The sequence below is a fragment of the Schistocerca americana genome, chromosome X, assembly GCF_021461395.2.
Source record: "Schistocerca americana isolate TAMUIC-IGC-003095 chromosome X, iqSchAmer2.1, whole genome shotgun sequence".
In the NCBI taxonomy this organism is placed as follows: domain Eukaryota; kingdom Metazoa; phylum Arthropoda; class Insecta; order Orthoptera; family Acrididae; genus Schistocerca; species Schistocerca americana.
The window spans coordinates 229,384,506-229,411,628 of record NC_060130.1 but is presented as its reverse complement, the minus strand read 5'-3'; the positions used below and the strand labels follow the sequence as shown (position 1 = coordinate 229,411,628).

At 43.5% G+C, this 27,123-nt stretch overlaps 1 protein-coding gene across 2 annotated transcripts in view; it reads left to right on the top strand.

The window, feature by feature from the left end:
- The window catches only part of LOC124555744 (b(0,+)-type amino acid transporter 1), a 593,057-nt gene that overhangs the window by 523,989 nt on the left and 41,945 nt on the right, over nt 1-27,123 (top strand). For both annotated transcript variants that reach the window (XM_047129768.1, XM_047129767.1), the window contains exons 9-10: nt 1,689-1,785; nt 12,940-13,089. In XM_047129768.1, the coding sequence (XP_046985724.1) occupies nt 1,689-1,785; nt 12,940-13,089 (247 nt within the window). The remainder of the gene's footprint in view (nt 1-1,688; nt 1,786-12,939; nt 13,090-27,123) is intronic.

Here is a 27,123-nt window from a genome sequence, read left to right as displayed (position 1 = left end):
GAGACTTTTCTATTTAGCTCAGCAGACGTGGACGCGTTACATATCTGAACAGAAACGGTACGTTTCCGGATATGGGTTCCTATTCAAAATATTACGTACTCACTCTCCCCTGCAAGTCATAGAAATCTTAACGGAAATTTCCGCACACCATTTGTAATTGCTTTTGTCATTCCCCTTTAGTGAAGGTCTCGTCACGGTCAAAATAATGAACATAAGAAAAAAGCAGCTGAATAGTCTTCTGATAAATGAAAGTACCACGCTATACGAAATTTTAGCTACTATGGAAACACAGTGTAAGTTTTTCGTTCGGATTTATAGTGCAGGACATTACGCGATTCTTGCAAAACAGTTAACAGCAGCCCAAGTAGGTCACACAATATAATCTGCGTATATTAATGCTAGAAACTAAGCAATTGGCTTTGAATATTAAGTGAAACGCGGTAGTGGTCCTTAGCTGCGGTTACACCCACTGCATGGTGAGATATCAGGATGAACTCTTACCTCTGTTGAGCGAATGAGACTTGTGCAAATGTTATCAGACGCCATACGCGTGGACGAGTAGTCTCTCAAACAGTGTTCGGAGCTCTATACTTCTGCATGCAGTGCCTCTTCATTTTCGTTTTCAGTTACGCGAGTGTTAAAATCGCCGCTCACTTCACCAACGTTAAAAGAGCTAGATACATGTAACAAACTACTACAGACCCATCGACGGAGACCTCTGCATATTCATTCTGCAGTAGCCCCTTTGCTTCTTCAGTAAATATCCTAAAAGAAAAAGTTGAGTGTTATTGCCCTGAGAACATATCTATAGTGATTAAGCTTAATATTTACTTTTTAATTGTGAATTAATTAATTGTTTCGATTCTGGATTATATTTTAGAGATGCCGGGGATCGATTTTTTTCTCTTTTTATACATTCAGTTTCTACGTCTCAAGTTGTTTTACTTTATTTTCCTGCAAGTTTTGTAGTGCTCTCTCTTACAGCTCCTAATTCACTTTATTTCGACATCACCACACTGATAATACGGTCGCACTATTCATTCTCTTGCCAGAAGGGCAGTATTTGCATATAATAACCTTTCTGTTCGTGTAGAGAAGGATGTACAGCAGACAGATTCAGCTGTCTTATTTGCAGCTTTAGTCATTACGAAACGATAAAACTCTAATACTTTTGCTTTTCACCAAGTTTCCTGTATAACAGTTAGACGTGTGACTGACGTGTAGCGGTCGCTCAGACTGAACCGGCATTCTTCCTAGCGGAGCTTTCCTTATCCTGCACACATCAAGCTCAAAAGTTAGTTTTCAACCACGTAGTGTCTTCCATTTTTACGTCTTGTGCATTACCGTTACTATCCTTTCTTAAAACTGCTGTTAGCTTCTCGGGCAAGCCACCTACGTGTTTTTGCAAGAACTGTTTTTCTCTGTTGCCTCAGAGCGTGGTTCCACTGAAAACGGAGGAGCTTGTGCAGCATCGTTGACGGAGCTGATTTTTTTTTTATTTCTATTAAAACTGAAAGTGAAATCTGTATTCTCGCTGCTGTAACTCTTTTTCTGGCTTTGCACTAGGCAAAGATTTATTTTCAGCAAAATGTTAATAATAATCTTGAAAAATTTGCTGCACTGTCTGTGATGTTAAAATACAAGTAAGTTTCCTTTTGCTTACAAGTTATGATCTGATGCTTGTCTAGGCTGTGTTTCGCGGCCAGCAGGGAAGGACACTTGTTCAGCATTTTGTCTTACGTGCACGTGACCAAGTTAACACCGGCTCCCAGCCTCATATTCCATGTAAGTACAAAAACTATTGCACATGTTTTTACTCCTAGCTGAAACATCAGTGTTGCGAACTACAACGTCCGAAAGGTTGTTATAAGAATTAATAGTCAGACGTTCCACAAACTAGTGCACTTGAAAGAATCTACCCTCGAGTCCACGAAAAACTGTAGACGGTATGTTAGTCAAATTCTTCACCTGTTATGTTCGTATTTTAATTTTCGCGACATGCTATAGACTGCAGTTGTCGGTAGTACTAAAGCATTCTCTCGCCGAATTCTGGAAGTATCAGATTTTTCTTGGGCAAAAAAGGAGAAAGTTAATGTCCGTGTAAATCATGTCGTGTAACTGCGTAAACAGTCTAGAGAACTATGTGCATGCTGTGTCATTCACAAGCAAAAACTGTACTGCAGTCAGTGCTATTCTCCTACATAGTTCCCATTTTCGTTATGTTTCTCGCAGTTCGTTCAACTTCTATTAATTTTTAAGTACAGCTATGGGGAGATTTTTTCATGCGAAAATATGACCGACACCTCATTGCTAACAGGCAACCAGTGGAGAGGTGACATCCAGTATTTAAAATAGATTCCGTTGTAGTTTGCCGTCTTACTCGAAAATTCACAAAGCCCTCTGGACAATACCTTCACGTGCAGGTACTCTGTGCTAAGGCTCGATATTCCCGCGATAAATGTGACCTGTTCTTTGACAACCGTGTTTTAAGGAATATGGGCATTAATTTGTCTCTCAGCCAGCAGAGGAAGAAGCATGCTGACCGTTAGGAAGTATTGGAGAAAATTACTGGATGAAGAGCCATGGAAACCAAAATTAGTGTGAGTCCAAAGGAGAGCGATCATCGTCAGGTAAGTATTGCCTGGAACTGGGTACAACTTACTTCTGTTAAAATAGAAGAGTTTTAATATATAGGTCAGATATGTAATCCTGGAACTAAAGTATTCTTTTCTGTAGTACTTGCAGCTAACATGAGAAGACGCAGTGGATGCAGTTGCGGGACCCTACCTGCTTTTTACACTTTTTTTACTTTAGCGTAAGACTATAACTTGCTTTTAAGACCTGTAAAAGTATTTATGTATTTTTTATCAAATATGCGTTTTAGATTCAGCATTCGCTCGAGAAGAGTAGCCCCTCGCCTATTCAGGTCAGTCCAGTAACCGAAAAGCTTATCGTAAGCTTGTGGCTACAATGACTGCGTCAAGTGTTGTCTAACTTGGCTCACTTTAGGCAGCTCAGCTCCCAGTTTCATCCAGCCAACCGTCCAAATGTGTCTCCTTGATTTATGTGTTACTTCCGTTAATAAAATCCTACAAATTACAAGAACGGCAAACTACCTTTAGACCTGCTACTGTAGGAGTCTAAATTTTCTAAATGTTCCTCAGAAAATCGAACGAGACACTCGTGAACGTCAGGAATATGAGTTAAATACTTCCTAATAAAACAAAATTCCATGGAAATGAAATGCGTGTTAGAAGGATTCATAGCTTTCACGGTGGACACGAAATATATCGACAAACTCTCAGAGACTGACCATGGATGTTTGAAGAGAGGGTTTTATGGAGCTATTGATCTCCATTTACTGGTTACCGAGTGATTTGATGGTGTTGTGTTTGACGCGTAATGAGGAAGCAAACATGATTAGCGAACAAGCTTTACTTAGCTTGTAGCTTCCTCCAAGTGTACAAATACATCCAAGTCTAGCTAATATAATAACAACAAGAGCATCGTACGGCGAGGCTCTCTTAACTAACGCACGAGTGATGGTGAAGGGCCACGACTGCTGTGCATCTCCATGGCGACTCCGTTGTGACTGGGCCACGCCTCATTGCAAATGGGCTGTGTGGCTGCCGCCTGTCATCATATATTCGGCGCTCGTGGGACAGAGCCTCTGGAGATGTGGCTCAGTGGGTGTGCTCCATTGGATTCGTCGGACCCCTTACAACCGCTGTCGGCATCTGAGGGAAATTTGCGTTGCCATTAACAACTGCGGGAAGCCAGTGGGGTGGTATCGGTCTATGACAGCACAAAAACAAATGTTGTACGTGAGTCTAAACATGTGGTGCGCATTGGAAATTCGTTTTGTGACCAACCGAAAGCGCTTAATAATGCAAATCGATGTATGCGATTGTGGAAATACAAACAAAATTACCAATATAATTCGCTGGAAGAAAACTGTGAAAGCAAATGTTCGATACGAAGATTTCATGACAACTCACCAGTAAACCAATGCGTCGTATGTTTTGACGAAATCATGAAAGCTGCCTGATGACAAATTGTATAAATTCGAAACTAGTAATGATATTTTTTTTACTAAAGTAACCCAAAACCAATTTGTGGCTGGCTGCTGTGCCCCATTAAAAATACGAAGGTTGGAACTTTAATAGTGGCAACTATTTATTTGCAGCTCGTACAAAATAGATACGTGTTTCAAAGTTTTCCTGACCTTCAAAGTAATCACCATCATCGTGTATAACCCGTTGCCAGGGATGTGAAAGTCGCGGGACACTCTTAGCAGTGGCAGTTGTGCTGACAGTTCTGGCGGCGCGGTCTATTGCCCGACGAATTTGTAGCAGTTCTGAAGGGAATGCCGAGAAGTGTTTCCTTCAGTTTAGAAATCGAGTTGAACTGTCAACGCAACTGGCACTACGACTTCCACATCGCTGGCAACGGGTTATACACAATGCTGGTGACTACTTTGAAGGTCAGCAAAACTTTGAAACACGATCTACACTCCTGGAAATTGAAATAAGAACACCGTGAATTCATTGTCCCAGGAAGGGGAAACTTTATTGACACATTCCTGGGGTCAGATACATCACATGATCACACTGACAGAACCACAGGCACATAGACACAGGCAACAGAGCATGCACAATGTCGGCACTAGTACAGTGTATATCCACCTTTCGCAGCAATGAAGGCTGCTATTCTCCCATGGAGACGATCGTAGAGATGCTGGATGTAGTCCTGTGGAACGGCTTGCCATGCCATTTCCACCTGGCGCCTCAGTTGGACCAGCGTTCGTGCTGGACGTGCAGACCGCGTGAGACGACGCTTCATCCAGTCCCAAACATGCTCAATGGGGGACAGATCCGGAGATCTTGCTGGCCAGGGTAGTTGACTTACACCTTCTAGAGCACGTTGGGTGGCACGGGATACATGCGGACGTGCATTGTCCTGTTGGAACAGCAAGTTCCCTTGCCGGTCTAGGAATGGTAGAACGATGGGTTCGATGACGGTTTGGATGTACCGTGCACTATTCAGTGTCCCCTCGACGATCACCAGTGGTGTACGGCCAGTGTAGGAGATCGCTCCCCACACCATGATGCCGGGTGTTGGCCCTGTGTGCCTCGGTCGTATGCAGTCCTGATTGTGGCGCTCACCTGCACGGCGCCAAACACGCATACGACCATCATTGGCACCAAGGCAGAAGCGACTCTCATCGCTGAAGACGGCACGTCTCCATTCGTCCCTCCATTCACGCCTGTCGCGACACCACTGGAGGCGGGCTGCACGATGTTGGGGCGTGAGCGGAAGACGGCCTAACGGTGTGTGGGACCGTAGCCCAGCTTCATGGAGACGGTTGCGAATGGTCCTCGCCGATACCCCAGGAGCAACAGTGTCCCTAATTTGCTGGGAAGTGGCGGTGCGGTCCCCTACGGCACTGCGTAGGATCCTACGGTCTTGGCGTGCATCCGTGCGTCGCTGCGGTCCGGTCCCAGGTGGACGGGCACGTGCACCTTCCGCCGACCACTGGCGACAACATCGATGTACTGTGGAGACCTCACGCCCCACGTGTTGAGCAATTCGGCGGTACGTCCACCCGGCCTCCCGCATGCCCACTATACGCCCTCGCTCAAAGTCCGTCAACTGCACATACGGTTCACGTCCACGCTGTCGCGGCATGCTACCAGTGTTAAAGACTGCGATGGAGCTCCGTATGCCACGGCAAACTGGCTGACACTGACGGCGGCGGTGCACAAATGCTGCGCATCTAGCGCCATTCGACGGCCAACACCGCGGTTCCTGGTGTGTCCGCTGTGCCGTGCGTGTGATCATTGCTTGTACAGCCCTCTCGCAGTGCCCGGAGCAAGTATGGTGGGTCTGACACACCGGTGTCAATGTGTTCTTTTTTCCATTTCCAGGAGTGTATTTTGTACGAGCTGTAAATAAAAAGTTGCCACTATTTAAGTTCCAACCCTTGCAGATTTGCATCTTTACACATCTGCAAACCTGTGTAGGGTCAGCTACGAGGGAGACAGGGAATGAAAGAATTTACCTAATTACAATAAAAAAAATTTACTGCGAAATAAAAACAACACAATAAACAAACTAAAGGCTGTATTTTCGAAAGGGCACACGTTTGCACATGTGTGAAATCAAAATCTGCTGCTGTGTAACATTTAGTAACACATTGCTCTCCCCCCCCTCCCCCCCCCCCACCCCCTCTCTGTACACTGCAACCTGCCTGGATCCTCCTTAGCATTCTGTTCACAATGTGGTCGAGACGTTGCTGTGCAGACGGTGGGTCTTCTGGGATCATCCGATCCCTACAAGCTTTAGCTGGTCCCAGGCACAGTCAATTGGGTTCTTGACAGACGATGCAGCAGTCCATTCCAATCGTTAAAGTCCTACCTCCTGCAATTTATGGGTACAAGCATACTCATTCAGAATAGTCTTGAAAGACGAACCCATCACCACATTGTTGACAGTATGTTTGGACAATAAGGTGAAAGATCCTCGTCCGATATTGCACAGTTCCCAAATTTCCCTTGTTAGTGGTGAGAGGCACCCGACATTCTTACTTGAAACCGGTCTAAAACATAACTGACTGACCTACCTCCCTGCTGAACCAGTGAGACTGAATGCCTGAGAAGTGCATTGTCACCTCTCCGCCTCCACACTCTTCTACAACGATCGTCAGGCGTTAGAGAAATTCTGCAGTCGTCAACGAAGAGAACCGTGTGCCACTGATCTAAATCCCATTCCCTTCTCACTTCTTCATGCATCATAGTGCTAGGAGGAACGGTTGGAATTTCTTCCATAATGGAAGCTTAGAGGCTAAACTGATCGTGTGGAGATATCTGCGTATTGTCTGGATCAATATAGTCCTCCCACTTGCCTTCAAAATGACAGCACAAAGTGCTTCTCAGGGTATGTGAGAGTGACGATACCAAACGGTTACTGCAAGTGTATCTGCTCTTCTATACAGCATCCCATATGAGCAAATTGGTTCCGTGTTTACCTCCAGTTACTCGTAGTTTAGGTACTTGGGCTATGCAGAGCTCTGTTTAAAAAGTGTAACTCAATGTGGTCATAGTGTAGAGTCATGCACAACCGCTTTCATTCCCCATAGCTAATTCACTGCAAATAATAACCTGCAGTCGAATAATCTATGCACTGGCTAGAATTGCGAGTTAATGAAATACACAGAAATACAAAATTAAGTTAAATGGATAATTTATTAAAAAGAGTTCTATTGTAACGTCTGTAATTGATGTAAATGACAGAGAGTTATGTTGAATAACGTTTACTCAAGAAAAGACATCTCAGGTACACGGGAAGTACCAACAGAAAATACCCTTATCAAAAGCAATAAAGCTATGTTGAGAGCGTTATGAGAATGGTAGCAGAATCCTCAAACTAAATAGTCATCAAAGACTCGCAAAAACTAAGAGCATTTCATGATCACAGCACATGAAATATTCACCAGCTGAAAAAAGTTCAGAGTTTAACATGATGATTCACATATTAACACGCACGATACAAAGAATAGTAACTCATGGTCCAGCCTCAGATCCGTAATACAAGCGGAAAAAGTTAGTCCTACATTGGAGCACTTTCAGTTCTCTCGTAATATGAAGTCCCTTCACAAGTCAAAGTATGATAGCAGCCGTTCACTGCCCAGAATCAATCAACTATACAACCGAATCATGCATGTTACTGCAGGCAGATCTGACTTCTTCAAGAACTCAACGTAAAGTTCCCCAATTGCTCCCTTAAGCTCTTCACTCGAAAAGTTTCAGTCTCCACTTGACTCCTGCAGTGTCCCACTATTGTCTGCTTTTCCATTGGCTGAAGGTCACCCCATAAAAAAGCACATCGTTCTTAAGTTCTACAGACATGATTTGACTCATCTTGACCACTTCCCAGACTAAACTAATGTATTACAACAATATTTAAATAAAGAATTGTTATAAATATTCGGTCACACTCAGATCATTCACAATAATTACAAATAAAGGTTTGTTCATAAATAAGCTAGTATTCTTGGGCAAGTGTACTCACATTAAATGAGAACGAATTGTCATTAAAAATTGTTTAAACAATTCTTTATGCCTTCCTGACAGAAGTGTCTTTTGGTTATCTTTTCAGTTGTGGCGTCCGCTAACATATGAAATTGACCACTTTTAAATTAGTACAGTTTCTTAATAGCACTTTCAATCAATGTTTAAATAAAGTCACTGGGAAAATAATAAACTTTTCATTAAATAACTACACAAATATGACAATAAGTGTCAGGTATTCACGTAGACGAAAAGCTGTCAGAGGTAAAACTATGGGCCATTCACTTCGATTTTAGCAGATAATGTCCCGATTTTCCAGCTTCATACCTCACCAAGTGACCCTGAACGAGTGAATCACTACACTGACGCTTTTGTGTTACTAAACAAATGTATGTAACTGACATGTAAGAAAACACTAATTTATCTGTAATGTTCTAAGACTCTGTTGGTTCGAGAGCTATTGTTGAAGCCGGCGTACATTCGGTTCCCTCACGTCGTTTCGTTGCAGATACCGCTCCACGAGTATTTCACGTCTTCTTATATGAGGTCCTTCCTCAAGCATAGCGAGCGTGCTAGAACCAGAATCCTAACGTAATTACGCTACATAATTCCCCACATTCCTACAAGAGGCTGTCGCTAAGGATTCCACGGTCTATTTCACTTACTCCCTCCATGATGTGGCAGACGGTTGACTTTGGAAAAAACATATTGAAATTACGCAGAGCTACACTGTTTCTATTGTTACTGGTCGGCAGTGTCACGGAGTTTCTCTGAATTCCACGAATGAAAATTATCAAATAATCCTGTCCCGCCGTAGTACAATATTATCAGCAATGGAACATTTATTTCAGGTCTCACCGCGAGCACAGTGCACTTTCTCAGTTGTGCGGCGATGTGGGAATGAATCTGTAGCGCTCTTATCGACGCAGCTATCTTCAAACACGCCTCATCTGATGTCTGACGCACGGTAAACTAACCTCACATCTGCAGGGGACCGAACTGTGCACTGAAACATTCTAATAACTTAGCATGATACAGGCGAAAACACAGCGAACGGCATTATTAAAAACGTCTCGTAGGTGTGATACCAATAACGTGTATCTCACAGGGTACATTATGTTTCAAGACTGGATTAATAAGAAACACGGAAACATTAAGAAGGTGTTTTTAATGGTTCAGGTGTTCTACACACTCTCCCCCCATTTGAATACTAGGCACAGAACGTTCATACAACCATGTAAAACTGTCAGAAAAGTTCTTCTTTGCGACGTTGTTCAACTCGCACGTCATACTGGCTTGAATGTCGATTATCTTGTCAGAGCATTGGCCCTCCATGCAAATTTCTGCCATGATAGGTTCATATTGATAACACCAAATCTCGTCGCCACTGATGATTTGTTTCCAGAACGGAATTGTCGGCATTTCGCGTTTCAATCAAGCTGAGGCAGGGGTCCACTCGTTTCTGTTCGGAAGACGTAGTCTACAGGACAGATTTGTCACGCACTTTTCTCTTCTTCAAAACGTTCTGGTGAATGTCTTGAACATTTGATTTACAGATGTTGCTCCACTGCGATTTGTGACAAAACAACGTTGGCACATTACGGTCGCTCGTCCACGACTTACACTAGGTTTCCGGTGATTTCCCTAATTTGCTTAAGGCAAATGCCATTTCCTATCTTGGCTCCGTTTCCAATTGTCTCGTCGGCGACGGAACGTTAAACTCTAGCCTACTTTAATTCCTTTAAAAAAGAAAAAGAATAAGCCGAAGGATTTTATTAGCTAACACATTCGTGGGAAAATCGTATTTCGTCACGATTCTCCGAATGACTCTGTCTGACATGTATTACTCCTACAACCAGTTCTATGTGGTGTATCCACTTTTAAATCTGTCCAGACTCATACTTCTAGACATCTTGTTATTGTGTCCAGCAAGCTATTGCAAACCGTGCAATAAAAAATTATGGGTCTTTCCGCTTATTTATGAGCGTTACATTTATTTATTCTGCGGTCTCCTGCCTGTCATTGAACCATACGTCGATCCTCTATAGATATTCCTTCATTTCACTACAGGTTTCTGGCGCTGTGACAGTGTCATCAACCAACAGCCTCATGGAGCCTGCGACGTTGCCCACCACGTCATTTTTGTATGCAGGGTTTCGAAAAAAGTATGGAAACACCGCGAGAAATGTATGCTTGAATATAAATGTAGAGCCTAGCCACACCCGCAGGTTGCGCTGTTATCTTGAATTTGGCCACGAACAGCACCTGTGCAATGCCTCAATATGTTGCAACCGCCAGTTGTGCTCAGAACAGTGTTCTGTGCATTTCCGGGTGTATAATGTCGGAAACAAGTGCATTCGAACGTGGATAATTTGTTGGTGTTCGTTTCATAGATACTTCCGAAAGCAACGTAGCCTAAGTGTTTGCTATTTCAAGAGGCACCGTATCGAAGATTTACATCGTATACAGGGAAAGCGGAAAAGCAACATCCGTTAAGTCACAACGCGGACGAAAGTGTGTGTTGCGTGACGGTCATTGAAGAGGATTGTTAACAATAAAAAGAGGACGACAGCTGAAAAAGTCAATGCAGAACTGAATGTCGCAGCCACGAACCCTATCAGCACCAGAACACCACGAAGGGGCCTTCATAAGCAGGGAATTGTAGAGTGAACTGGAATTACAAAGCCACTCACCCGTGATGCAAACGCCCGTTAACGGGAAAACGTGGTGCCGAAGCCATAAAACCTGGACTATGGAGTAATGGAAGAAGGTCATTTGGTCGCATGAGTCTTGTCTCTCACTGTTTACGACTTCTGGCCGAGTTTAAATCCCACGACTGAAACTTGGCAGGGATTCGGTGATGGTCGGTAGCCACATCGTTGTATTCCATGGGCCCTATAGTTACTCTGAGGGGTCGCATTACTGCAACGATTACGTGATCATTTCGACTGATTATGTCCATCACATGGTACAATGTTCGTTCCCCAATTGTGATGCCTTCGCTATCCACCTTCATCATCGTTCCCCGAACAGGCCACTGTTTTGCAGGAGCAGTGCTATAAGGTTCCTTTGAAAACCATACAGGACCTGTATTTATCGTTTCCCAAACGACTGGAAGCTGTTTTTAATGCCATTTAGTTTCCTACGCCGTATTATGTATGGTCATGTGTTGTGCTTTTCGTGTTTGCAAATTTTTGTCCAGCCAGTGTATAATGAACAACAAGATCCTAAACCCTCTCTTGGGGTACACAGGAAGCTACTTTCACGTCAGAAGATTTCTTCCCGTTAAAAACGAAGAGTTGAGTTCTAATAAGTTCATAGTCTTAAATCCACAAAGTTCGTCTAGTAGTGCATAAGCACCTATTTTTTTCATTAACGTATAATATAAGACCGTAGTCAGAGAACAGGACATCAACCAGGGTGCTTCCTTCTGAGCCGCCCGGCTGAACAGAGCGAGCCGAGTTTCACAAGATCATTGATTGCGGAATAGCCTGAGGTGTAGATTCGTTGCGCTCTAAACCCATATGGTTACAAATCCATCCGTTCAGGTCATGTAAATATATTATTTTATCCAAGTTTCAGGCGCCTAGTGCCCTTTTTCAGAAAATTATAACTATCGCATTATTAGCGAGCGTCAGAAATAACCAGGTGTGTGCGACGTATTACTGTTGTCTGTGGATCATGGCGCCTGTACAAATCTGCTACAAGGAACTGTAGTAATATACTTCATACATCTGCTTATTGACGTTCGCTAATAAGGTGATAATTATATTCTTCTGAAGAAAGACACTAAGTGCCTGAAACTGGTAAAAGAATAAAATTTCTTTCGCGCAGATGGTTGTTGATTATTACAACAAATGTAAATATATGTTGATTATTTTCCCCGAGTCAGATAAGACTTTCCATCACAACACTGTTAAGTGTGATGTGCCTTTAAATGCCACACTGTAGCTAGGACAGGATGACTAAGGTTCTCTAGCATTTCCCTCGGCTACTCATTCTCCGGATTGGAGCCCAAATCGTGTTCATCCTAAGTGTGCTCCACCACGCTGTTGCGGAATTCCCTGCAGGGAGGCAGTTCAGCGCGCCACTTAACTATTCCTATAGCGTTTACGTCATGGTCATGACCAAAAGACTCGAATGTGCGGATATCCTTAGTATCGGAACTCACACCAAAGAAAGAAACTGAAAGCAGTCCTTTGAATCATGTCTAGTACCTCCCGCATATTTTTTATGACTAGAGGTTGAGATCTCACCTTGGAAGACATGAATTAATATCTGCGTTTCACTATCATGTTCGTCTAACAAACCAAATCGACCACCGGCTTCAACAATAATTTCGAACTATCTATTTTGTTTGATAGTCCAGTTTGTTGCTAAGGGTACGTAATGACTGCTGCTTGTTTTTCCTATGAGGTAGTCGTTTGTTGTTAACTTTAGGAATACATTAATTTATTGACATCGAAATTAGACAATTAATATTATGGTATTTCAGATAGTGTTGAGCCTTTTAGTACAACCCTTGACTAACGCTTACTCATAAGAAACAGTTCCACTACTATTGGTAAGAGCAATCACAGCAAAAATTCAGCGTTTCAGACACATTGATCTGTGATTATATTGAAAATTTTAGGATAGGTGTACCCCTCGGAGGAGTAGCTCATTTTCTGAAATTTTCATGTTTTGCACTGTCACCTCTTTCGGCTTTTCAGATATCGCCGAGAGGGAAGTGACAACAATGCTGATTGTCTTGTTTCAGAAACCTTCGCAGTCTTCTGGGCTACTGGGCGCAGTCCTCGTCTGATACGGACCCACGTAATCTACTATCTTATAAAATATTTTTTCTAACATAGTTTCTTTTTTGTTGCAGTCACTGATTGCCATCGCAATGGTCGCAGCGGGGAACATCGACTCGTTGATAGATTTCTTCAGCTTCACAGCTTGGATATTCTACGGTGGCTCAATGCTGGCTCTGCTAGTAATGCGGAGAACCAAACCAAATGCGCCACGGCCCTACAAGGTCTGTCTCCATTTTGTTTTACAAACGTTGTTTTAAAAATTCCGTCCGTTCCCTTTATTGCAAGAATAACCACTGCCTCGTGTCGAGTGCTTCTTTTTTCCATTTTTCCTCGTTGATTCCTGTTGAGAATTATCGCACTGTTCTTTACACAAGAGTAATCGAGAGAGCTGGCGTAATGATTAAAGCACAGGAATCGCATTCTGCGGGAGCGGCGTTCGAGTCCTCGTCAGGTTATTCAGATTCAGGTTTTCTGCTGTTTCGCTAAATAAATTATTGAGAATGCCGGGATGGTTTCGCAGAAAAGGGCGAAGCATACATTTTTTCCCGACCATTTCCAATGCGAACTTGTGTTCTGCCTCATCTTTATTCGTTCGTTAAACATATGCACATTGTCACATACGAGCATTATTACTATATGTAGACATACACTGATGGCAATGGGAAGTGTTACAACATGAACATCTGCATAGAAGTCTACCAAAATGATAATCGTTTTTGTTTCTTTTTTGCATTTCCGTGGGATATGTTGATTAAATATTTACCCTTATGCGAGCTTATCGTCAGTGTTTTCAGGATACAAAAGAGCCATTCCTACAGGTGAATAATGGTGTGAGAACATGATGTATTGCGACCAGGAGAAACTACAATACATCTACATCTACATACATACTCCGAAATACACCATACGGTGCGTGGCGGAGGGTATCTCGTACCACAACTAGCATCTTCTTTCCCTGTTCCACTCTCAAACAGAACGAGGGGAAAATGACTGCCTATATGCCTCTGTACGAGCCCTAATCTCTCTTATCTTATCTTATCTTTCCGTAACACTCGAGTGATGATCAAACCTACCAGTAACAAATCTAGCAGCCCGCCTCTGAATTGCTTCTATGTCCTCCCTCAATCCGACCTGATAGGGATCCCAAACGCCCGAGCAGTACTCAAGAATAGGTCGTATTAGTGTTTTATAAGCGGTCTCTTTTACGGATGAACCACAACTTCCCAAAATTCTACCAATGAACCGAAGACGACTATCCGCCTTCCCCACAACTACCATTACATGCTTGTCCCACTTCATATCGCTCTGCAATGTTACGCCCAAATATTTAATCGACGTGACTGTGTCAAGCGCTACACTACTAATGCAGTATTCAAACATTACAGGATTCTTTTTCCTATTCATCTTCATTAATTTACATTTATCTATATTTAGAGTTAGCTGCCATTCTTTACACCAATCACAAATCCTGTCCAAGTCATCTTGTATCCTCCTACAGTCACTCAGCGACGACACCTTCCCGTACACTACTGGCCATTAAAATTGCTACACCAAGAAGAAATGCAGATGATAAACGGGTATTCATTGGACAAATATATTATACTAGAACTGACATGTGATTACATTTCCACGCAATTTGGATGCATAGATCCTGAGAAATCAGTGCCCAGAACAACCACCTCTGGCAGTAATAACGGCATTGATACGCCTGGGCATTGAGTCAAACAGAGCTTGGATGGCGTGTACAGATACAGCTGCCCATGCAGCTTCAACACGATACCACAGTTCATCAAGAGTAGTGACTGGCGTATTGTGACGAGCCAGTTGCTCGGCCACCATTGACCAGACGTTTTCAATTGGTGAGAGATCCGGAGAATTTGCTGGCCAGGACAGCAGTCGAACATTTTCTGTATCCAGAAAGGCCCGTACAGGACCTGCAACATGCGGTCGTGCATTATCATGCTGAAATGTAAGGTTTCGCAGGGATCGAATGAAGGGTAGAGCCACGGGTCGTAACACATCTGAAATGTAACGTCCACTGTTCAAAGAGCCATCACTGCAAACAAGAGGTGACCGAGACGTGTAACCAATGGCACCCCATACCATCTCGCCGGGTGATACGTCAGTATGGCGATGACGAATACACGCTTCCAATGTGCGTTCACCGCGATGTCGCCAAACACGGATGCGACCATCATGATGCTGTAAACAGAACCTGGATTCATCCGGAAAAAATGAAGTTTTTCCATTCATGCACCCAGGTTCGTCGTTGAGTACACCATCGCAGGCGCTCCTGTCTGTGATGCAGCGTCAAGGGTAACCGCAGCCATGGTCTCCGAGCTGATAGTCCATGCTGCTGCAAACGTCGTCGAACTGTTAGTGCAGATGGTTGTTGTCTTGCAAACGTCCCCATCTGTTGACTCAGGGATCGAGACGTGGCTGCACGATCCGTTACAGCCATGCGGATAAGATGCCTGTCATCTCGACTGCTAGTGATACGAGGCCGTTGGGATCCAGCACGGCGTTCCGTATTACCCTGCTGAACGACCGATTCCATATTCTGCTAAAAGTCATTGGATCTCGACCAACACGAGCCGCAATGGCGCGATACGGTAGATCCCAATCGCGATAGGCTACAATCCGACCTTTATCAAAGTCGGAACGTGATGGTACGCATTTCTCCTCCTTACACGAGGCATCACAACAACGTTTCACCAGGCAGCGCCGGTAAACTGCTGTTTGTGTATGAGAAATCGGTTGGAACCTTTCCTCGTGTCAGCACGTTGTAGGTGCCGCCACCAGCGCCAACCTTGTGTGAATGCTCTGAAAAGCTAATCACTTGCATATCACAGCATCTTCTCCCTGTCGGTTAAATTTCGCGTCTGTAGCACGTCATCTTCGTGGTGTAGCAATTTTAATGGCCAGTAGTGTACAATCATCCGGCCACGACTGTGGGAGATGGTTCATTTCTAGCTACAACAGATGAAACATTAATTCACGTCATTACACGAATAAATAAGAAGATTTACTTAATTCGAGACAGGTCTTTACCACAAGAGAGCGAAAAATATTTGCAAATGTTATTGACTATGAAGGCATCGCTTGATGCATTCAATCACCAACTGTTCTCTTGAAGTACAACATTCAATATTAACACAACAACATGCTCCGCTGAGACTCTGACTAACAACGCTGACTGCTGAAGCAAAGGTCACACAATGGGGCTGGGCTCTTGCTTGCACGACACCATGTTAACCTCAGCACTAAGGAGCTGCTATACTGAGAGGGAGAGCATTTCTCCTGCAGTGTCTCTCACTGGTTGTTGCTGATTGCAGCGAGCCCTAGCTAATGTATGTGGTATCGATTCGCGTTGCCGACTTCGGTGTACCACCGCGATTTCTGGGCGACACCGTGTTGCTAGTACGTTTCAGGTGGACATTTCAGCACAGCATGCCCAGAGGAAATGCATGCGCGGCTTATTGCGGACTTTGAGAAGGGTCGAATCACTGGCATGAGGAGCACGGGAGCATCGTACCGACAGCTGGCTGCAGTGCCGTAGCTTCAGAACGAATGCTGACAAGTTGCACTTAGATAAAAAGAGTAGGCACGTCTCCTTTCACAAGGATGACATCACGAAAGGATCATTCAGTTGTTCGGCTGGCTCTGACGAATAAGCGGATGACATCAGCCGAGGTTACAGACAATGCCACAATGAACTGTCGGGAACAGGATACTGGACGCTGGGTTAAGATCTTTACTGCTTACCACAGGCAACAGAGACCTGGTTGGTGCAAAGCCAGAGTGAACTGGGACACTGACTGGCGTCCTGTGGTGTTCAGCGGCGAGTTCCGCTTCTGTTTGAGGCGGCCGGATCGACGACACCGTGTCCGCAGACAACATGGTGATATTGCACAGGAAGCAGTCCTTCTCGAGACCCGTACTTCTCCAACTCTTGGAATCGTGGTGTGGGGAGGGATTCGATGCGACAACAGGACTGAATTGGTAGTAGTTGAAGGGAGGCTGAATACTCGCCAGTATATGGGAAGAATGGTAAACCCTATCGTCATAACCTTCTTGACCAAGGACCAAATGGCATACTTCAGCAGGATATTGCAAGACCCCCACGCAATAGTTCATACCACAAACGTCTAGAAGAATGAGCTGATCCTTGACTGGCCTAGTCGGTCCTCTGATATGTCACCCACAACGTATGTCTGGCATGCAATGGGAAGACTGTACTTTCAAATCTGCCTCCTCCAGCAACTCCAACAATCATCATGACCTGGCTCAGCATCTGTTTCGAGCCTGGCAAGGAATTCCTCAAGATAGCATTCGGACAATTTTAATTAATCGGCTTCTTTCACTTTTGGTGGCCGTCTAGTGATCTTTCATCAGATTAACTGAATCACTTATTTCTAAAAGAGGACACCTAATGATTTGTAAATTATTTAGGAGAAAGAAAAAACGTTCCACAACCTTCTTTAGCAATTTAATGGCGAATTTCTTTCTGCTGTGTGGAACAATTCATTTTCTGGAATGTTTAAGGCTAATGTTAACTAGTCTGAAAAATATTTGTAGCTGCAAAAATGTTCAAATCTGTGTGAAATCTTATGGGACTTAACTGCTAAGGTCATCAGTCCCTAAGCTTACACGCTACTTAACCTAAATTATCCTAAGGACAAACACACACACCCATGCCCGAGGGAGGACTCGAACCTCCGCCCGGACCAGCCGCACAGTCCATGACTGCAGCGCTTTAGACCGCTCGGCTAATCCTGCGCGGCTTGTAGCTGCCATGGTGATTTTTATCACATGGAGTTATCCCCTGAGAACAATAAAGGAGGAAGGAAATATATTTTAAGACACTTATTTAAATTACATAAAAGTAAAAATTTATATTTAATGAATCACACTATTTCGAGTCCAATAAATGTACTGTATAGCATATATGTCTGTCTGGAGCATACAATTATACAGAGAAATTACCATACATAATCATGATCTGAAGTACATTTAAATGATAACCAAATGACATGTTGTTTCCACGTGTCTTTGAATCTAAACCACTGAAAATGTTTAATATCATCTTTGTAGCCCTAAGTATTTACAAAACAGCCCTCAGTTCATAAAAATGAATGCAAAAGATGATATAAATGGTTCAAATGGCTCTGAGCACTATGGCACTTAACATCTGAGGTCATCAGTGCCCTAGACTTAGAACTACTTTGTGGGTGTGACAAGTCGATAGTCGACAAGACACTGAGAGATTCTCTTTACGAGCGGGGTTCTTTGGAGGACACGACGAGTGTTCGTTTCCCGCGTTAACGTATGTATCTATTGTGTTTGTGCGGTACAATAAAGGTGGTCGTTCACAGTATAAGTTCCACACAAATGTTTTCCTTTACGTAGGAAATTACTCCTATGTAAGTGGTGACCCCGTAACTAAGCAGTGTGACAGTAGGCAAGTTTCTTGACTACTCCTACAACTTAAACCTAACTAACCTAAGGACATCACACACATCCATGCCCGAGGTAGGAGTCGAACCTGCGACCGTAGCGGTCGCGCGGTTCCAGACTGAAGCGCCTAAAACCGCTCTGCCGCTGCGGCCGGCGATGTTATAAAAATAATAGATTCTGGTCACTTTTCAGTAATCTGCATCTGCTGCTGTTGTAGGTTAAGTCTTCAGATGATTATAAAAACTTGATACTGTCTATCTATAATATTCCTCAGTAGTTTCGCAATATCATCTTTCTTCTTCTTTTTTAAGGGAGATTTCCCTTCACATGCTTCTGTTCCAGGAAGCCCAAAGCTCTTATTGGGAAAATATGTCCTCGCTTTCACTAATGTGAAGGTATGGATTTAGAGTCCTTCGATATAGGACTTAGCAACTACTTGCCTTTTCTTTTGTGAACAGTACTGGCAGCACAGAAACTAATGGGGAGCAGATGATGCGATGCTTTCTCCTCTTTTCTAGTGCCTCTTCCCATTGTTTCAGCTGAGATGACGTTTTTGTATAAAGGGATCCATCGTGTTTTAAAATTCACTGTTTCGCTTGCTTTTGCCGCATAAACTTTAAAGGAACCAAGGTGGCTGGATTCGGAGATAAGTGAGATATACTGCTCTGAAAACCGTACTCTGTCACACATATGTAACTATCTTCGCACGACACGTAAGTCGTGGTCAGACTGTAGATAAGAGTGTCCTCTAATGGGGAAATAGCGGTAGATTTTGTCAACTCTGCCACTGTCTGTTAAGAACAATAACATTCTTATAACCGTATGATTGCGATTTTGGCCTCTTATGCACTGTTGAAGAAGTGGGGTTCTCTTACGGGGACAGGGTACTCAACGTAATTGTAGAGAGTGGCGCACATTTCATTATAACCTTTCTTACTTTGACTCTCATGGTAACAATAAAATGGAGCCCCATCCGTTATCATGGTGTGTATCTCAAAATTAAAAACCTATAGCATTCTAAAAAGTAATCAAGCATACATTTCTTTGTTTTTCTTGGGTTTTTTTTCATCAATATATGAAACTTCAAACTCTGAGCTAACAATCTTAATATTGTAAGTGAAATCTTTAATCAAACTTTTCGACAAAAATCAGCCATTTCAACGATGTGTGAGCCTGAGGAAAGGTGGATGGACGCATCGGCGGATTTCTGCACATGTTGGGCACAATGTGTCGGTCGTGTCGTTGCTTTTAGCAGTGACCTGAGGAACATTTCCACGCCTGTAGACCAGGTTCTGGGAGTTCGCGTAGTACAGACGCACGTTGAGCTCGACGCATTGTCTGAACAGTGGTGGTCGACCGAACGTCGTCCAGAGAAGAAATTCGGATACATCTTGCATCTGCTGTGGCACCGAGGGCCATGGCGAACCGTCTGCTTTCAGTAGTACTAAGATCACGTGTTCATCTGGCCGGGCAGCCACGGTACTAGGACATCGCCAAGCACGGCTACTCTGGCATCGTGAAGGAGTCGACTGAAGAATGGAATGGTGCTCTGCCGTCTTCAGTGATGATAATAGATTGTCTGTATGCGAGTGATGGACGTACACGTGTACGGAGTAGACTTTGTGAGCGACATGTTCTGGAGTGCATTCGCCCATGACATACGGGTCACATCCCAGGCTTCATTGTGTGTGCGTGAGGGGGTGGGAGGGAGGGGGTAGGGGTAGGGGGGAGATAGCATCAGTTACAAGTCGCGCTCACATTTGGTGTTTCTGCGGGGCAAAGTAACCAGTTCCCGTTGTACTACATAGGTTGTTATCCTCGTGTTACTACAGTTTCTTCATCAGGAAGGTGATGTGATTTTTCACCAGGTCAATGCATGGCTGCTGCTGCACAAGGTGTTCTTCGTGGTGTACAACTTCCCTGGTCAGCAAGAACACAAGATCTCCCGCCAACTGAACAGGTCTGGGACATGACGACGTGGGAATTTACTCGTTCTCCACAGCCAGCAAGAACAATTGCTGACTGCAACAAAATGTGCAAGATGCTTGGGACACACTACAGCACGATGCCTTTCGGCACCTTTATGGTGATTTGCATCCGACAATATACAGGGTGGTCCGTTGATCGTGACCGGGCCAAATATCTCACGAAATAAGCGTCAAACGAAAAAACTACAAAGAACGAAACTCGTCTAGCTTGAAGGGGGAAACCAGATGGCGCTATGGTTGGCCCGCTAGATGGCGCTGCCATAGGTCAAACGGATATCAACTCCGTTTTTTTTTAATAGGAAACCCCATTTTTGTTACATATTCGTGCAGTACGTAAAGAAATATGAATGTTTTGGTTGGACCACTTTTTTCGCTTTGTGACAGATGGCGCTGTAATAGTCACAAACGTATAAGTACGTGGTATCACGTAACATTCCGCCAGCGCGGATGTTATTTGCTTCGTGATACATTACCCGTGTTAAAATGGACCGTTTACCAATTGCAGGAAAGGTCGATATCGTGTTGATGTATGGCTATTGTGATCAAAATGCCCAACGGGCGTGTGCTATGTATGCTGCTCGGTATCCTGGACGACATCATCCAAGTGTCCTGACCGTTCGCCGGGTAGTTACGTTATTTAACGAAACAGGAAGTGTTCAGCCACATGTGAAACGTCAACCACGACCTGCAACGAATGATGATGCCCAAGTAGGTGTTTTAGCTGCTGTCGCGGCTAATCCGCACATCAGTAGCAGACAAATTGCGCGAGATATAATATGCACTATTGGGCAACGGAAAATCCACGATGGCTGCGATAAGTGGAACATCAGCGACCTTGGCGGGTTAGTGTATGGTGCGACATTATGGGAGGAAGGATAATTGGCCCCCATTTTATCGATGGCAATCTAAATGGTGCAATGTATGCTGATTTCCTACGTAATGTTCTACCGACGTTAGAACAAGATGTTTCATTGCATGACAGAATGGCGATGTACTACCAACATGATGGATGTCCGGCACATAGCTCGCGTGCGGTTGAAGCGGTATTGAATAGCATATTTCATGACAGGTGAATTGGTCGTCGAGGCACCATACCATGGCCAGCACGTTCACCGGATCTGACGTCCCCGGATTTCTTTGTGTGGGGAAAGTTGAAGGATATTTGCTATCGTGATCCACCGACAACGCCTGACAACATGCGTCAGCGCATTGTCAATGCATATGCGAACATTACGGAAGGCCAACTACTCTCTGTTGAGAGGAATGTCGTTACACGTTTTGCCAAATGCATTGAGGTTGACGGACATCATTTTGAGCATTTATTGCATTAATGTGGTATTTACAGGTAATCACGCTGTAACAGCATGCGTTCTCAGAAATGATAAGTTCACAAAGGTACATGTATCACATTGGAACAACCGAAATAAAATGTTCAAACGTACTTACGTTCTGTATTTCAATTTAAAAAACCTACCTGTTCGTCTAAAATTGTGAGCCATATGTTTGTGACTATTACAGCGCCATCTATCAAAAAGCGGAAAAAGTGGTCCAACTAAAACATTCACATTTCTTTACGTACTACAGGAATATGTAATAAAAAATGGGGGTTCCTATGCAAAAAAAAAGGCAGTAGATATCCGTTTGACCTATGGCAGCGCCATCTAGCGGGCCAACCATAGCGCCATCTGGCTTCCCCCTTCAAGCTAGACAAGTTTCGTCTTAGTAGTTTTTCCGTTTGACGCTTATTTCATGAGATATTTGGCCCGGTCACGATCAATGGACCACCCTATATATCTGCGTTGCCACCATAGGGCGGCGGGGGGGGGGGGGGGGGGCTTATTACACTGTATACTGATACGAATATTTCGGCACCCTTTGCTGGAACATTGTTCATGTGTGGTTCATTTGGTCTCAGTTTGTTACCATATACTCCTAAATGATAAATTTCCTTTCACATCAGTATAATGACCTTGTCGTTACAGGTGATGCATTTTCTGCGGTAGTTTAGTAATAATAATAACATGTATAGTAATGAATATATGAAACTGCCAGTCTTATTAACATTGTATTAAGCAATTTCTACATTATGTTCTTGTCGAAAGTAATGCCTTATAACGGTAACATGTGGCTACAGTACAGGAGGAATCAATGTGGGGAGGAAGTTCGCTGGTCAGAAGAACAGCGAAAACAAAACGGCAGATCAGATGGAAGGAAGAAAACAGAAGCAGAAAGAGATGCGAAAAGCATGCTAGTTTACAACATCACAAAGATACTAGTTCCCTATTGGACACAAAGCAGACAGTGGGATATGTCGAGTAGGAAGCTACGGCGATAATAACAGATTAAGCGTTAGTCTGATCTTGAATGCAAAGTGGTTGTCGATAAGACGCAGGTTGCAGGGTAATTTGGCTGAACCACAAGAAGAGAAGGGAAGATTAACATCCATATATCTACGTATTCGCATTAACGACTAGGAGAACCACTGAAATCCGAAATCTAGAGGGCTGCACGGGAATTTGGGCCCCGCACCTAGCGAATGCGTGTCTGTTGTCTTAGCTACTGTCCGACCTTCCTCTGGTGAATGACAAGAAAAGAAATATTACCTGTAGCTCTTAGCCATTTTAAATAGTGAAATAATTTATTCGGAAATATACTTTCACTTTGTATCTTGTGTATTTATTTACATAATCATTATTTTGACTCATGTCTTGCAGAATCGAAACGGATGTGCGAACTCCTTTGGCGAGTCCATTTCCCTCAAATGAGAAAGGAACTAGGTACACTTCTCCGATATCCTGCACAAAAAGTAACCGAAAAACATATGATTTTCTCACTGTGTGGTATGATCATCAACATGATCAATTTCGAGATATGATACTACAACATTTCGGGAATTTTGACACGGTATAGTTTTCTTGTCGAAACGTGCTTAATATTACAATGATAACATCTGTCATATATAAGTATAAGGAATTGCATCAGATGCCAGGAAGATAAATAAGTGAAAGAAAATTCTCATTTTATGAAAAGTGTGGGTACAATTTTACATGTCAGCTTAGCAACGATCATCATAGTTACATATCAAAAAAATAATAACAAGCACTAGGAACAACACAGTTTGAGCGAATCCAAGTTAAGAGGGTCTTTCAATAAGTAAGGCCCCACATTTTTTTAAAAGCCATTAATATACATAGACAAACGCCATTGTTGGTACTTCACACTGATGTTTGTTCTGCCCGCCGGTGAAGTTTCGAACTGTTCTGTCAGATGGCAGAGCCGTAGTACAGTGTCAAAATGGCGTCTACATACGATCACGTTACAAGCAGCGTGCTGTTGTTGAATTCTTGTGTGCAGAAAAAGAAACCGTGGTGAACATCCATAAACGTTTGTGTACAGTGTATGGCGATGTTGCAGTTGATAGGAGTACAGTTGGGCGGTGGGTAAAGAAAGGTACAGCCTCAGGAAATGCAGAAACAGAGCTCCATGATCAGCCACGCTTGGGCTGGCTCATCCACCCTACAGTCCAGAGCTGGCACCCTCGGACCAACATATGTTCTGCCGCTTGAAGATTCTCTACGGGGAATACACTTTGAAGATGTCGAGAGTGTTAGTCATGCAGTGAAAACATGGCTACGCCTATAGGACAATAGAGTTTACCAGCAGGGGATACATGCTATTGCACAGCGTTGGTGTACGGCCATATAACGTGATGGAGACTAGGTAGACAAGGACGTGTTGATGTATATTGTCACCAAATTCTGACTCTTAAAAATAAATACGTTCTGAAAAAAATGTGGGGCATTACTTATTGAACGACCCTCGTATATACAGCGCCTTATCGAAAGTATCCGAAGACCCATGTGTAACGCGGAATCGACCGCTAGATTTCACGATAGACTTACCTGGCAGTGTAAAATGAGGCGGGGAGTATGTTGTATGTAGAGAATTACCAGGTGTACCGGTATGAAATGAGCGTTAGGATATAAATGTGTCGATAGGGAACATTTATTGTGAACGAGCCTTCATTTCTTTTTGTTTTGTTGGTATGACATCTCTCAAAGATATTTAGTATACATCAAGTCATGGAACAAACAACATCATATGTTTTCATCGTGTTAACAATGTCGAATTTTGTACCAGAAAGTGATGATTTGCGGAAAACATAAATTTTTTGTTTTCATTTGAAAAAAAAGTGCTGCAGAGTCGCATCGAATGCTTGTCGAGGCATATGGTGATCATGCTCTATCAGAAGCAATATGAAAAAGATGGTTTCAGTGGTTCAGAAATAATTATTTTGATGTAAGAAATGTAGAACGTGGACGACCACCAAAAAAGTGAATTGCAAGCAATATTGGATGAAGATGATACTTTAAGCAAATGGCAGGAATACTAAATGTTGCACAACAAACACTTTCTGACCGTTTGAAAGTTATGGGAAAGATCCAAAAGTGTGGAAAATGGGTGCCACATGAATTGAATGAAAGACAGATGGAAAACCGAAAAACCATTTGTCAAATTTTGCTTCAAAGACATGAAAGAAAATCAATTTTGCATCGAACTGTTACTGGCGATGAAAAATGGATTTATTTTAAGAATCCCAAACGGGAAAAATCATGGGTTAATCCGAGACAACCATCAACATCGACTGCAAAACCAGATCGATTCGACAAGAAGACAAGCTCTGTGTTTGGTGAGGTCAGAAAGGTGTGGTGTATCATGAGCTTCTAAAACCCGGTGAAATTGTGAATACTAATCGCTACAGACAACAAATGATCGATTTGAACTATGCATTGATCGAAGAAAGACCAGAATGAGCCAGAAGACATGGCAAAGTAATTTTTTTACTCGACGATGCACCTGCACACAAAGCAAAACTGGTTCAGGTTACAATCAAAACACTTGGATGAGAGCTGCTACCCCACCCGCCGTATTCACCAGACTTGGCCCCTTCTGACTACCATTTGTTTTCATCAATGGGACACGCATTGGCTGAGGAACACTTACGAGATTCCTACGAAGAAGTCGAAAATTGGGTGTCTGATTGGTTGCTTCAAAAGGCGAACATTTCTATTGGCGTGGTGTCCACAAATTGCCAGAAAGGTGGTCAAAATGTATAGAAAGCAATGGTCAATACTTTGAATAAAATGTTTTTACTTTTCAATTCAAAATTAGTGTTTCATTTTCACCAAAAAAAAAACGCTCATTTCATACCGGTACACGTGGTAGTAACAGCAGAACGGTCGGCCAGGAGTGCTCAGTGGCTTAGAACGTCGTTTAGCCTTTGGATGTCACCTGAGTAATAAATACATCAGGGATATTTCAGCGCCCGATTCGTCTGTTGATAACGTGATCATGAAGCGCAAACGTGAAGGGACAACCACCACTAAACTGAGACCAGGCAGACCTCATCTATGGACGGACAGGGACCTTCGAGCATTGCGGACAGTGGTTGTGAAAAGTTGCATGAAATCAGAGGAAGGAATCTTACGTGAATTCCAGAGTGCCACCGGTAGTCCAGTCAGCACAATGAGTGTGCGTAGGGAGTTACAGAGAATGCGGTACACTGGTCGAGTAGCTTCTCATAAACCACACATTCCTGGTGTCAGTGCTAAGTGACGCCAATGGTGGTGTAAAGAGCACACACTGCGCCGTGAACTGGTTTTATATATGTCGCAGCAAGACTAGACAACAGTTCAATAGCTGTGACTTCTGGAGGAGCTCGAGTGGAGGCTACAGCTGTAGCAGAAATCCATGTCCATATGAAGGATGATATACATTTACAATCACAGAACACAATAATAATTGTTCTTGCACTGAATACTACATTAATGTAGCGTCGCAACAGTTTTTGTCTTGTACTGAATGACAGCTATGAACTTCGGTGTACAGTTCTGACTACTGACACTAGCTCTTTCCTGGATATGAACTACGATAACGCTGCTACCAGATGGGCTATCAAAGAGTGCAGCTGAGCGGCGCTCCGCCCTAGTGTCAGTAGACTTCCAGCAGAGGCGCCGTATCGAATATCTCGACGGCGCGTCTTCGTCGAGGTCTCTCGTTCGTGGCTGCGTCTAGCAGCGACTGTCCTTAAGCCTTCGGCACACGGACCGTACGTCCGAACGTTAAGCGTTGAGCGTGCCTAGTTTCTGACGTCATAGCGTGGAATAGCACGTTCGGGAGTCTTTCCTAAAGCCGTCGGCACACGGACCGTGCATCCGAACGTTGAGCGTTGAGCGTGCCGAGTTTCTGACGTCATAGCGTGGAATAGCACGTTCGGGAGTCTTTCCGAACGTGCAGAGGAATATCTGGCACGTCAGATATTCTGAGCGTGCGTCTGAGCGTTGACCAATGAGATGGCACAACGCCACCTACGTCACACGCACGCCGTCTCCCTTCGGTACAGAGTTGTGAGGCGCCATATTGGCATTCATTTCAAGCCTATATGTATATATGCCGTTCCGAGCACCAGCAAATTGAGAATCTCTGCAAAACCTGTTGTTAACTGTGTGATTCGTTCCAATAAAATACTGAGAAACATCATATTCGCTGAAAAAGAATTATTGTAACTTGCGTATAATGGGAGTATGCTATTTGAAGGCAGCGACACACTGAAGATCCACCCAAAAGGCATTGGTCTTGGTACAATTTGTTATAATTAAATTTCAGTCAGTAACATATCTACGATTAATGTTTTTAGCAACAACTAAGATACTATGATTAGAAGCAAAAAGTCATATGTTGGTTTAGCGTAATGAATAGCGTCAGTGTCCACGAAAGAGTTCATTTTGTTGGGGCGATGGTTCGCGTCGT